This window comes from Electrophorus electricus, chromosome 7 (genome assembly GCF_041902795.1).
Source record: "Electrophorus electricus isolate QZ-2024a chromosome 7, ASM4190279v1, whole genome shotgun sequence".
NCBI lineage: Eukaryota > Metazoa > Chordata > Actinopteri > Gymnotiformes > Gymnotidae > Electrophorus > Electrophorus electricus.
The window spans coordinates 10,649,646-10,663,772 of NC_137503.1; the positions used below are offsets into that span (position 1 = coordinate 10,649,646).

General features: G+C 43.9%; 1 protein-coding gene across 8 annotated transcripts in view; it reads right to left on the minus strand.

The window, feature by feature from the left end:
* plxnb1b (plexin b1b) overlaps nt 1-14,127 on the minus strand; it is a 59,726-nt gene that overhangs the window by 16,841 nt on the left and 28,758 nt on the right. For all 8 annotated transcript variants that reach the window (XR_014124491.1, XM_035524259.2, XM_035524257.2 and 5 more), the window contains 4 exons: nt 6,513-6,638; nt 4,946-6,062; nt 3,455-3,637; nt 600-728 (listed from right to left, as the gene is read on the minus strand). Coding sequence is in view for 7 of the 8 variants with exons in the window: in XM_035524259.2 (XP_035380152.1) it covers nt 600-728; nt 3,455-3,637; nt 4,946-6,052 (1,419 nt within the window). In the remaining variant the exon portion in view is untranslated. The remainder of the gene's footprint in view (nt 1-599; nt 729-3,454; nt 3,638-4,945; nt 6,063-6,512; nt 6,639-14,127) is intronic.

Below are 14,127 nucleotides of genomic sequence, written 5' to 3' on the forward strand. Positions count from 1 at the left end.
AACATATCAGCCCTTAGTTTGATACACAAATGTGTACCTTCAGCTGCAAAAACACTCAATGAACAATTACTCAGTTTTAACAATAAACGCACCAATTCTCAGTCTTTCTCTCTCGTATATTCCAACTGTGATAAAAAGTAAAAACAAAAACAAACAAACAAACAAAATAAAAACACATACACACACAGCTGAGGAAGGGTTTCTTTTTCCAGCTGATAGAACACCAGCATTAGCTCAAAAATAACCAGCTACATTATCACTGATGGCTCTCTAACACTCAATTTTAGCATGAAGGCATTTGTAAGGAAGGGTAAACAACCAGTACTTCACTGGACCAAAGTGATGTGGGCACTGTACTGTAGAGGGCGACATTGAAACAATAAAACAGTATCCAACACAAAAGTTCTTTGAAACTGGCAAGTTTGAATCTGATCTAAGGACAGTTATCCTGCCTGAATACAGCATAAGAAAACAAATCTTCAATGAATTCTGAAGCTTGATCTGATTAGCATACGCAGCATCTTACATTCAACATGGTGTTCATGGAAGGACTTCAGCTAATAAAATTTGTTCTACATGAGTGATTGAGGCATAGTTACCATGGTGCTGGACATGATGTACAGATGCTCCTCTGATTGGTCGAGCATCAGCTCACTGCTGATTGGTATTTTAGGCTGGATGGGAATAATGGCATACTCCTCCACCTCACCATTTGGCCCCAAAAACACCTGAGTAAACACACACACACACACACACACACACACACACACACACACACACGACCTTAGAGACACAGCGAATGGCCTTCCATCAGACGCAGCATGGTTGTCGCTCTTTCTTCATGAAGAAATCTCAGACCTTCAAGACCTTTTCCAGACTGCTTCTTACATTTCCACTGTTAATATATTCAGTTTTCTTGCTAATTGCAAAGAGGGATGCAAAATACAGACATAAAATATTATTGACTAAATACCATGTGATTAGACTGCTGCTAATTGTGATTTTAATACATTTCAAGGTGTATTACTGATTATACTGACCACAATAACCTCTCTTACATCCGGTGTGGGTCAATTAACCAAAATGTCTGAGTCGGCGAGTTGTCAGAGGATTTATTTGTGCGCGTGTGATGTTATTGTATTGTTTTGGCAAATGCTGCGGCAGTATTGTTCAGCACAAGTCTTTAGCTGTGTAATGACAACTGGACGTGTGACGTGTATGAGGAAGACGGCATTAGAACACAGAAGATCATATCTACAGCCTCTTCTCCTCCAAACCAGATGTAGAATCTCATCATCTCGAGTGCATATTAGTTTGACCATAGAGCATGCATACTATGATTCATACTATGATTTATGAAATTACTGCTTTTAAAATTCCATACTTGGACCTCTGCAAGTATCCCGTACACACACAGTGCTGAGTAAACCCTTCAAACCGCAAACTGTTACAATTCAACACATCACTAAAATCACTGAGTATTACAACATGTTCATGTATACTTTATCCAAACCTAACGGACAGTGACATGGGGGGTGAAAAGAAAAAGAGAGAGAGAGAGAGAGAGAGAGAGAGAATGATGAGCATGAGGGTATAGCTGATTTATTTACAACCTCATTTACCCAGGAAAACCAGAACAGTGAATGAAATTCTTTTGCATTTGTAATGTGTGTCAGGAATATGTCTGTGTTTGCTAATACGAAATACTGCCATGCTTTATGGCCAAGTGGCTTTGCTCGGACAGTCTACCATCCCCCACTATGTCCATCATGATTCTCTCTCTCTCTCACACACACACACACACACACACACACACACAGAGTCAATATTCTTATCTGGCATGTGACATCATCCATTTTTAATAGTGTGAGGAGTCGCCATGGTGACAAAGGAACGCTGTCCCCCTGCCCCCCATAGCAATACCAGTAAGGGACATCTGCACTGTATCCATCCTACAAAAGGAACAGTCATATACACGCTACACTCTCCACTCAAACACATGCATAAGCATGATCATACACACCAGACAGAAAAACAACAGAATTCATTGCTATGGTAAAACGTGGCTGTGTTCTAATGCATATTCTATTTTTAGTCAGTAACTCCAAAGAATTTCTTCAAACTGGGGAGAAAAGCACAATACATTGTCTTTTTCTGCCATTATTTCCTCTCCCCTGACAATGCTGCCAGTGACCCTTGAAAGCGTTCATTCAAACATGTCCCCATGGCATGCAGACATCTTCAAAACACACTTTAGAGGCTGGAGTGATCCATACACACACACACACACACACACACACACACACAGCATGTGCTTCTCTGTGTGAGCCCAAAAGGCTAATTCATGAAGCAACCCAAGTGACAACCCCGTGGCTGTTTCGTCCTCTCCACCACATCAGTATACCACTGCTGCCAGTCCGACGGCAGGACTACAGAGTAAAGTGCCGCACGCCACACATCTGCTATCTAGTGTTTCATATTTTCCATGCAGGTGCCACACATGCTCAGCCTCTTTAAATGTGGCAGCTTTTACCAGGGTAATGCTGACAAAGAGTGACTTCTCCTGTTTAACCATATATGCACCACAAAACCACCCATGCTGGATCAGTGGGCCCTCCTCAAATGATCTCTTTAAAAAAGAATGGTAAGAATGCACTGAACTGTCCTGGAAGCATTAGAAGGATACTTTTGTCTATATGACGAGCCAAAAAGGAGAATTCTAAAATGATGCGTTTCTCATCCAAGTGAAAGTGAAAGCTAGCATGAGAGGAAAGTCTGGAAAGTACAGGGCAGAGCAAAGGAACACAGTCCATCTGTGAGGATACATCAGGCAATGAGACTAATAATATTTCTGGACCATCTTAGTGGGCTCAGAACAAGGTTTTCTATTCCAGACGGTCTGCGCTTTAGAGTGGGCGAAAGCCTCTTGGAAAGACTTTAGAAAGAGACAGACAGTGAGACTGTGTGTGCGTGTGAGAATTTGTAGCAGGTGGTGATTCTGAGCAGAAGTCTAGTGCGCTCTCTCTCTCTCTCTCTCTCTCTCTCTCTCTCTCTCTGTGTGTTCATTCATATACGTGTTTTTGAATTGAAAAGAAGGATAACGTATTTATACTTCAGCATGTGTGCATTATGAAGGAGAATTTGTGCCAATAAAATAACTCATCTTTGTTTAGCTGGCCATGTTTGAGATGCAACCACAATCTTCACAAACCCTTCTTCAGTTACAAGTTATAAGATCATATAACTATATAAGTTATATAACTATAAGTTATATAGTTATATAACATAATTATAAGTTATAACTATATAGAACTATACGTTCATAAACTAGTGAAGGAACATGCCTATTACAGAAACTGATACAAAACAAATTTCATGTATTGACAGACTTAAAAGGAGGAGCAGTGCACACCCAGAACTACATTGTTTAAAAGTAGCTATAAGAGAGAATCACCTTATGTAAATTGCCGTTGGAGTCTCCGAGGAAGGCGATGGTGTGCCCTGCCCTCATGCTAACAGCAACTGCAGTAAGACGAGTGGATGGGCTGTCCAGTATTGGCTCTGCCTCCACAGGCACCCGACTTGCCATTGGGCTGGGGGTATGGTCAGAACCACATGGGTAGGCATCCAGGGTGTTCTGGCAGGAGACACAGATTGAGAACAGCTGGTTGAGAGAAATCTCAGGTAGTGAAGTCAGATGCAGCTTAAGGTTCTGTGCCCTCGCCAATGACCTAAAAATAAGACCTGTAAGACACTTATTACCCACATAAAATGGAATGGTAATAAAAAAAAAAATTTTTTTTTAAAAGATTTTTTAAATGTTATCGGTAATATAAGCCTTTAATTGTGATCAGGCAAGTCAATAGAATTACCACAAAACAATTTGAGACAATTCTGCTGCTCTTCTTATTTTCCCCTTAGCTCTGGTACCACTTCTGTCTCTTTTCCCCATGCATGAAAGATTTACAGTACACGGGCAGGAGGCTGAACACAGACCTATGGCAGGCATCTGGCCTTGACATTCAAAGACTCTAAAAGCCTTTAGAGAGATTTGTTTCTGCTATTACAATCCACCAGCTGTAGGTGCAGTACTCTGGCAACAGGCCCCGCACCGCAACACATGCACTCCCTCCAAGCAATATCAGAGGCAGGTCAGACACTCAGACAAAGGGATTCATTACTGGTTATTAGAAGTTATGTGAATTCAAACTGAATACCATTTAAATGTTTTGATCGTGGTTTTATAAGCTTCTGTTCCTGTGGCTTTATGCAAGTCTGTCTTTCTAGCTTTGATTTCCTTCGATCCTCAGTGCATCTTTCCCTCATTTTCCGTCTCCGTTTCAGATACTGATGGTAGACTGTGGCACATTAGTGTGCCCCATCCCACTGAGGAAGGACACTCCTGGATATTGATTCCAGGGAAACCCCATTGAAACGTGCATAGCCCTGTCTACTCTCTGTGCCCCAGGCCAGAGGGCAGTGCTGGAAGAACAGGGGTCAATTCATGTAACATGCCCTTTAGAGGGCATCCTTAACTACACAGAGATCAATTCCCCCTGCTGAGTAGAAATCAGCGCCATCTGTCTTCCTTTACACACAACTTCCCCCCCCCCCCCCCCCCGCACCCAAAGCAACAGAGGCACCGTAAAACGAACCGTAAAACACATCCTCTCTAATCCACTTCACCCCTACTTAATTACTTTAACACTAAGAACTACTGGATTCATTACTTTTGATCAACGATGCCATTCTTTGCTGCTCAATCTACCCTGGATTTCATTCTGAAAGAGGGTCTCAATTTACTGTGAAAGGGTCACTGGAAAGAGAATACTTAGATATAGCAAATGGCTGCTTCTTTTATACTGCATCGAGAAAAAAAATCCTCTCTAATAGGTGGGGAGCTGTAAGCATCAATTTGATTAGTGCACAGTTGTTACTCACTCACCTCTGGCAGATTGGCGCAGATTGATTTGACATCATACTCAATGTAGGCCGCCTCCTGCCCGTCAGCCCGGCCCACCTTCGTGTAGCAGTGGTCGCGGGTGGCGTCGATGCGTGCGTCGATATCCTGCAGGGAGTACACGCAGAGAGCCGACTCCTCACTGGGCTTACTGGACGTGGCCGAGAACACACCCAGCAGAATGTCCTCACCTGCCTGGCTGCCCTCCAGCCCGGGCTGGCCCAGGCCCACTCGCGCTGCCTGCAAGAGGTTGTACTTTTTCCCCGCTGCCGACTGGCAGCTGAGCGGCACCTCCACGTAGGAGTAGTACGCCGCGTCCTCCAGGCAGATACGCGAGGCATACGTGCGGTACTCCCTTGCCGACGACTTCAGGTCGCGGCGGTAGAATAGGAAGTAGACATGCGAGCGGCGCGCAAAGGCCCCCACAAAGTGGTGGTCATACTCCGACAGGCGCCCGGCCACCGCCAGCTTGGCCGTCTCCTCGTACGAGAAGACAGGTTCGCTGGCTAGGTTGCGGGTGGAGATTGGCGGCTGGCTGCTGGTGTAGCCACGGCCTACGAACAGCAGTGACTTGTGGCCGACTCCCGCCTGCACCACCAGTCCCACGGTGGACACGTCTGGGTCGTTGGCGGCCACGTACTGCGTGTCGACGGGCCGCTCGGGGGCGAAGAGCACAGTGCCTACGTCCTTCAGGCTGCGCTTCTGACATGTACCCTGGTGCACGCTACCGCAGCTGATCAGCTCCCCGCTGTAGGGGTCCACCAGCAGGAGCTTGTTGTGGTTGCTAGTGAGGCGTGCCTGGGGGCAGCTGGTCTCGCTGATGGGGGGCAGGCAGTCGCGGCTGTCCGTCACAGGCCCCATCTCCGCCTCCTCCTCCAGTTGCAGGGTCGGGGAGAGCTGGAAGAGATGGTCACGTGCCCCCAAGTAGACACACCCTACTGCTGGGTCAGGGTGCAGGGCCAGGTGCTCGAAGAGCGTGTCGTTCCGCACAAACACCGGGTATCGGGCGGAGGGGGTGGAGCTCTGGGTGAGCGCACAGCAGAGCAAGACTGGGAGAAGAGCAAACAACACACGCACCATCCCGGGTGGCATAGCAACAATTCTGGAAAGGGGAGGGGTTTATGAGCAGAAAGAGAGAAAAGATAGAAAAAGAGCAAGAAAGAGAGGAAAAGACAAGGGGAGAAAGAGAGAAATAAATTAGTGAAGTGATTAGAATCACAACAAAGTGAAAAAACAAACCAAAAAAACAAAAAAAACAAACACAGTATACATCCAAGCACAAAACCATAGTCAAAGAAATTTCAGCAATGCTGTTATCATTTCAAATCAGAATGTTAAACAGCAAAGCTACGGTATCCAAAAATAGCCAGCTCCTGAGTGTTTTAACCAAACTGAGACATAATCTGTGAGCAAGTGAAGGGGTGCGAGGGAGGGAAGAGAGAGAGAGAGAGAGAGAGAGCGCGAGAGAGAGAGAGAGCGCGAGCGCAAGCAAGAGAGTGCGAGGGAGAGAGATGGAGGAAAAGACTGAATAAACAGTTGGTCATCACCTCACCATTTGTTGGGTAATTGTGTGTTAAAGGGGCATGTCCCCTCCTGAGAGATCAGCTGCTGGGTCCCACACCCACACCCACGCACATGCACAATCTCTCACTCAACCACACATCGCTATGGACTCGACCTGATAGAGACAGACAGAGACAGACAGACAGAGAGAGAACATGAAAAAATACACCAGGACAAAATGAATGATCAAAGTATCAAATGTACTTCAATAATTTTTAAATGGCAGTTCCACCAATCATTAAAAATAGCTAAATGTAAGTTCTATACACATCTGTGTGTTTCACTATCCATCCACTTCAGCAACAGATACTGGAGTCTCTTTCCCTCCCTCCCTCTCACTCGTCTCTCTCTTGGACCCCAGAATTGCTTCTCATTTGTACAGTTCTAGCCTTCATTCTCCTGTACTTCTCTACTCTCGCATTTGGAGTGCATGTATCACACCTTCATTAAAATCTGAATGGAAAATAAAGGAAAAGAGCAAGAAAATGATGAGCGTATTTATCCACAGAGACTGATAGGTTATATTAATAGATAAATTAGATTAACACATAGATTAGATAGATTAGACAAAATGAACAGATATTCAGAGATATTCAATGGGAGCAAAGTGCTCAGAGTTTCCAGAAAAACAGGACGTTTTAAAGAGAGGTCCTTCATCATCAGTGCAAGCAAAGTGCAGATGAAGGACCTCTGTATGAAACATCCTGTTTCTCGGGAAACTGCGTACTCTACATATGTGGGATATATAAATATAAAATAGCTAAAGAAAAAAAATAATAATAATAATTTTATAAATAAATAAATAAAAGATTAAATATACTGGGCAGACCACATCAAACTTCATGAGGCATCTAAAAACACACCCGGAGAGGTTTGTTTAGTTTACACTAGACGTTTACAATAATTCCAGCTAAATATATCGTTAAATATATCGTTTCAATCTCCTTACCCATCTCCTTTACATAGTTATTATACATGTTTATCTGCTGGTTCAAAAAATACAACAGAGGAAATTCTAGAGTGATCAGTGACAGTAGCTCAGGCAGTCAGAGCAGTGTTTTGCCTCGTCTTGTTCCTCAGAACAAATATGTAACTATACAACTATATAGCCAGATTCATCCCAGGCATAAAGCCATTACAGAAGCAATGAAAATCTCAATTTCCTGCAACCTTCTCTTGTCCCTATTAAAGATGTTTTAGAAGTTATATGTCTCTTGTGGAGGAAAAATATTGCCCAGCGAGTTGGAATATAGTGACAAGGCATGTTAATGTTCTAGTGTTAAAGGAAAAGGCCATCATAAAGTCCAGTTTAGAGAAGGCAGACTATCAGTGCCTGTAGACATCCGGACTGACAAGGCGGATTTTTTAGGTGTGACTTTTATGGAGTTGGAAAAGACATGCCCCAGGATGCAGTCTGTTCTGTTACTGGGTCCCACACTGGAGAAAGAATCAGTGACAAGTTTGAACAGATCTGTGATAACTGGCATAAAGCATATAACAGGCTTTAGAATAGAATGTCCCTATTTATGTATTTGATTTATTGTCATATTGCTTTATAGATAACTACAGTGTTTTATTTCTGCATTCAGTCCTTGGAGAGATGGAACAAGCCCTACATGCTAAAAGTAGCAAAGGAGAAGATGAGCAGGAACCAAAAGCTACGCCTTTAAGCTACAAGAAAAAGAGAGAGAGGAAAAAGCAAAGTAGTGCTTTATCTGAACCGAATTCTTACATCACAGCAACATCTGAAACCAATTAAATTAACAGTTTGGAATTTTGAAGAAGCCACACAAAGACTTTTGTATCAGGTGTTCATGAAGATTTTGGAAGTTCCTGCAACCAGTGCACCAGTTCCGAGGGTGTTTAGTCATGGGGGCTTTATAATGCGCCCTCTTTGGGCCAGACTGAGTACAAAGACACTCTCAAGTTTTATCATCTTAAAATGTAATAGCAGTGCTCTGTAAACATTAAGACACATATATCGTCGATATGGTCAGAATATTACTCATTGTAGGTGGTATGCCACCTGACGTTTAAGTTATCAACCAAGCTTTGTGAGAATATAACCAACAATAGTTTGTTTTCACTTTACAAAACAAGGCTTCTAGTTTGCTCTGTTTGAGACCTGCTGCATTTCATTGTTATTTTTTCAGATAGAAAGAAAAATGTTTAAGAGGTCAAGACTAAATGGAGACTTTGTGAGAGTAAAAACTGTAAGGAAATGTGCAGGATCTAAACAAATATAAAGTGTTGAACTTACAGTATAAACAAACAAACAAACAAACAAATACATACATACAGTTGTATTTTGCACACAAAATTAATCTGTTGTTTTTTATTCTGAAAACCTCCAGGCCTCTGGTAGAAGGCCTGTGTGCAAGGAAAAAGATATGATCACCCATTTGAAGGGTGAGACAGGAATGAATTTATTTTTATGCTACACTTACTATATACGCTTTGTGTATAATATATTTACCTGAGACTTGCCTCCATCCTAAAGGCTCATGACCTGACTTGTATTTTGTAACGTGTGAACATCTAAGTCAAGTCACAAGTCTTTAGGATAGATTCTCTGATTTTATATATGTGCGCATGCATGCACGCACGTGGGTGCGCGCGTGCGTGTGCGCGCGTGCCGGTGTGTGTGTGTGTGCGCGTGTGTGTGTATGTGCGCACACGTGTGCGGTGTATGTGTGTGTGTGCGTGCGCACGCGTGTGTGTGTGTGTGTGTGTGTCTGTGTGCGTGTGTGTCTGTGTGTGCGCGCGCGTGTATGTGTGTGTGTGTGTGCGCGTGTGTGTGTATGTGCGCGCGCGTGTATGTGTGCGTGCGTGTGTGTGCGCGCGCGCGTGTATGTCTGTGCGCGCGCGTGTGTATGTGCGTGTGTATGTGGAGTCTGTAGTTGCTATTGTTTAATATGAGGACAAGAGCTGTGCTAGTGAAAGACAAACATGACATTACGAGATTGAGAAACGAGAACAGAACCATCAGAGACAGAGACATCGGCCAAACCTTGGGATTACCAAAATCAACTGTGTGGAATATTATTAAGAAGAAAGAACACACTGGTGAGCTCAGTAATTGCAAAGGAACTGGAAGGTTAAGGATGACCTCTGCTGTAAAGCAAAAATCCTCACTTGTCTGTCCGATAGATCAGAAAGAGCCTTCAGTTGGCAGGTGTCCATTTGTCAGAGACTACCATCCACAGAAGACTCCGTGAACAGAAATGCAGAGGCTGCATTGCAATATGCAAACCAGTTTGCCAGAAAATTTGAATTGCCAGATTACAGTTTGCAAAAAAGTACATAAAAGAGCCTGCAAAATTCTGGAAAATGGTCTTGTGGACAGATGAGGCCATGATTAACCTGCATCAGAGTGATAGCAAGAGCCAAGCGTGGAGGCAAAAAGGAACTGCCCACAATCCAAAGCATACCACCTTATCTGTGAAACATGGTGGGGGTGTAAAATAGCATTAAAGTGTGGAATGTGTATTTTAAATCACATTTGATTGGTTTGATTTTAAATTTTAAGGGGAAATCAAGGAAACATGTCTTTGTCCCAATCATTATGGAGCATGCTGTTTTTTATTCAGCTTCCATCAGTGAAAGAAAACTAATAAGCACCGTTATCCTTCCCCTTAAGACCTTAACTCATACCTGGATGCAAATCCATCACTGCTTCTATGGCAACGTTGTTTTCCTGTATCTTAAGCAGAAGGCCACAGCCTTAGAGCCTAATGGCACTGGGAAGTTCAAACCTCTGGAAGCATTTTGACCAATGACCTTCTGTTTGGAAATGAAGGCTGTTATCAGGATGACGAGGCATGGCAGACAGGTCAATCGGGCTTCAAGACCAGAGAGAAAGTAGAGCTAGTGAGAGAGAAACAGAAGGAAAAGGCAAGAGAGTGTTAGGAGAGTGAGTGAAGGAGACACAGTGAGACAGAGAGGGAGAGAGAGTCAGAGTTGAGCGTTCACTGTGAAGAGAGCGCGGCCCCAGCAGCTGGAACGAGCAGCGTCTCTGACGGAGAGAGTTCCGGAGAGGAGGGAAAGACTGGCTCCTCTGTGTATTGGCATGCTTTCCTATGTTGAGTTTTCACAATGTCACCCATATCCCCAACACGGGTCAAGCCAGATTTGGCAGCTGCCTCGCCCAGTTGTCACTTTCAATGACTACAATAAAGTTTGGACCCAGTCACGCCATTTTAGGAGTCCAAGAGCAAGAACAGGCAGAGCTGTCGCCAGAACTGTGCTCGGCAGGGAACGGCACTTAGATCTGGATGTGGAAACGAGGTGCGAATTGGGAGGCAGGGAGTAAAGAGAAAGACAGAGAGACGGAGTGAAAAATCTCCTAGGTAAAAAGAAGGCATGTCCAATTCGTTACACATTAAATCAAAATAACAATTCAGGCCACACCAATTACTCACTCAAAAAAGTTAGAAGTTAGTAGCCTTATTCCTGCTACCCAGCCATTGATCCATGCCACAGTTCAATGTACTGATATTACTACTCAACAAACCACAGGAATACGTGCTCCCTGACAAATCCCAGTCATTTTTACTGAGTTGTATGACCAATCATGAGCATAATCATGGTCCGACAGGTGACAAAAAATTATGACCAAGTTCATATAACAGAGAACACTATTACTGACAATTAAAAATCACATTCATGGTGATAGACAGTCATGAATATTAATTTTAATAATCCAGTTACACTGGCAGAAACAGATTGAAAATTCCAAAAAGAAAAACAACAAAAGCGTGAATATGAGACCTTAACACTGTTTACCTGCTACGTTTCCCTTTCAGAAACCAAACTGCCTGTTTGCCAAGGGTGAGGTGTGTGGAAGTGTGGCTATGTGCACGTGTCAGCAGAGAACAGCAACGATCGGACTGTTCCTTGCTCCTTTCCTGTGCTTTATGAACAGTAAAAGGAGGGAACAGCTCAAATCATTGTTTCAGATCATCCCTGGGAAAGATTCTTTTTGCAGTTCTCACTCTCAGTTTTCAGAGGTGGGGGGGGGGGGAAAAGAATGAACAACAGGTTCTGTCATTTCAAAACTGAAGCTCTACACGCAGCCTTGATTACCAGAACCTGCTCACTTGAGCAAAGGCCAGGTGGAACCTGGACGTGAATGTGAAATGGAGGGTAGGAGAGCTCCAAACTGCTTGTGGAGCTCCATTAGCACAGTGCAGGCAGTAGAGACTACCCACTCAGAGAGACAGCCAGCAATTCAGCCAGCAAAAGAAAAGGGAGGGAGGGAGCGAGAAAGATGACCTGATGGAATGTAACTAATGACGAGAAGGGCAAAACTGTGTGTGGGATGTGCGTTTTTCTTCTTTTTTTGGGGGGGGATGGGGGATGTAAATGTTAATTACAGAATTCAGCCTGAACATCCAGTTCTTGGCTCCACCACCTACACGCTCCCTCATTACTGCACTCTTAAGGAAAATGACACAATGACATTCCAGCTTTCTAACTAGGTGAAGTCTAAATAACACAGACACTCACACATGCATGCACACACAGAGCAGGACATTAAAACGGGAGGGGTGTTTACACTGAAGCATGAAATCATCACTATTTGGATGACACAAATGTATGCACGCACGCGCACACAGACACAAACCAGGGTGGCAGTAAGGAGGTAACGTGCAAAGTCCATTATAAGTCATAGTCTGTATATCAAGGCCTGTTGAACCCATAACATACAAGGCTTCTAAAGCCACAGGAACACATGAACCCAAGGTCATACATTCACGCTAACAAGTCTTGGGGAACACAAGTCCTGTCTCATACTGTAAAAATCAGCACATTAGAAGACTCATAGGTTGGATGCCACATATATGAGTCATTCTGGATATATATAGGCTTGGACAACTACATGACAGTGCACTTTATTGCAATGTATACACCAGTTAATAGAGTACATATAATACAACTGAATTTTGAATCACCCAGATTACATAACTGTATGAAGCAGACTAAAACAAAACAAGTGAATAACTTTGTGAAAACTAAATTTGCTTCTGAGCATGATGTGCTCATAGAAGGCCAACTATCTGCTTTTTGGAGTTTATTTATAGTTAACTTCTGCATGAGCACCACACAAGCACTCACATTCCTCTATGGCTGATAAGCCTATGAATGATAGGGGATATGTGTGTGTGTGTGTGTGTGTGTGTGTGTGTGTGTGTGTGTGTGTGTGTGAGTGAGAGAGAGAGAGAGAGAGAGAGAGAGAGAAGGAGAGATGGATAAGCAGCAACATTTTTTAGTGATATGCTTCTTTTCTCAGAATAAAATCAATTACTCTCCAAAGACAACAAAATACAACCAACTGGCATTTGTTTTCATGACCCGAGAGCTGTCTGACTGCCGTGGAACTGACCTGAGAGAGCTGTCCAACATCTCTGCCGGCTGCTCTCTTGCCAAATGTCAATAAGGAACTCATGATGGCCATATGCATAACAAATAATACATTAATGGAATAAACCCCTGCTATATGTCACAGCTGAACATATGTGATCCTGTCGACAACTCTGAGGACTCCTCTTACTACTGCTGAGAAGTCACAGCAAGGTGAGAATGTTTGGCCATGTAAACATATGTTTCATCACCAAACAGAGACAAGGTGTCAGTCCCAGACCCATAATTTACACAGTAGACAGAGGTGTCCACCTGCACCCTTCTAAGGCCAGGCAGATTTAAAGGGCTAAAAACAGACATATCTACGCCGTCTAGCCATCACTGATCTGTTCCTGACCATGGCGGGGGGGGGGGGGGGGGGGGGGGGTAAAGGGATGTGGTATGTACCAAGTGTCTAATTTTAAAAAGAAGGGGGGAGGGGGAGATGTAGTGCTCATCTCAGGTCAGACCAGACGTTCAGGGTGGTTTTTGAGATAAAGGATCAGTGCAGGGAGAGAGCATAGGAATCTCTACCTCCTGCCACAGAGTATGTGGATCTCTCTCACACTTTCACACGCATATGCACACACGCACAGTCCACTCATTACTCCATAAAATTTGACAAACACTACTGGAGGTAGTAGAGACAACACATAGGCCAGATGGTGTGCATTGTATGTGGAAAGAACAGTACCCTCTTTCTCTGCGCCAGCCCTAAACATGACCACAGAGATGACCTCTGACCTCTGGAGACTGTCCTCCCTCCTACCCCAAATGGAACTCATTATTCAGTTCCTGACCCCATCAGAGTTCAGCAGAGCTGGATGCTCCCCAAAAGAGCTGGATACTCCTCATCAGCAAACTGATGCAGGACCAGTTGGTTCTGGTCATTTGCAAATATTAACTTCCATTACACAAACAGCTTGACTGTTCCAAATATTGATGCCTATCAAAGTACCACCAGCGACCTCTACCAAAAGAAGCTGATTTAGTGCTTGAGCTGACGGACATGGGAGAGCAGGAAGATGACCCTTCGCGACCCGATGGCCTGAGTGAGTTGCAGGAAAAGGGCCAAGACTTTCCTGTACAAAAGAACAAGGTTCGTGCAGGCTGGTCCACATGCAGAAGCCCCGAGGCATGTACACACACACACACAGGCATGCGAACACAGATGCACGTTTTAGGATGAAAGGAGTGTATTG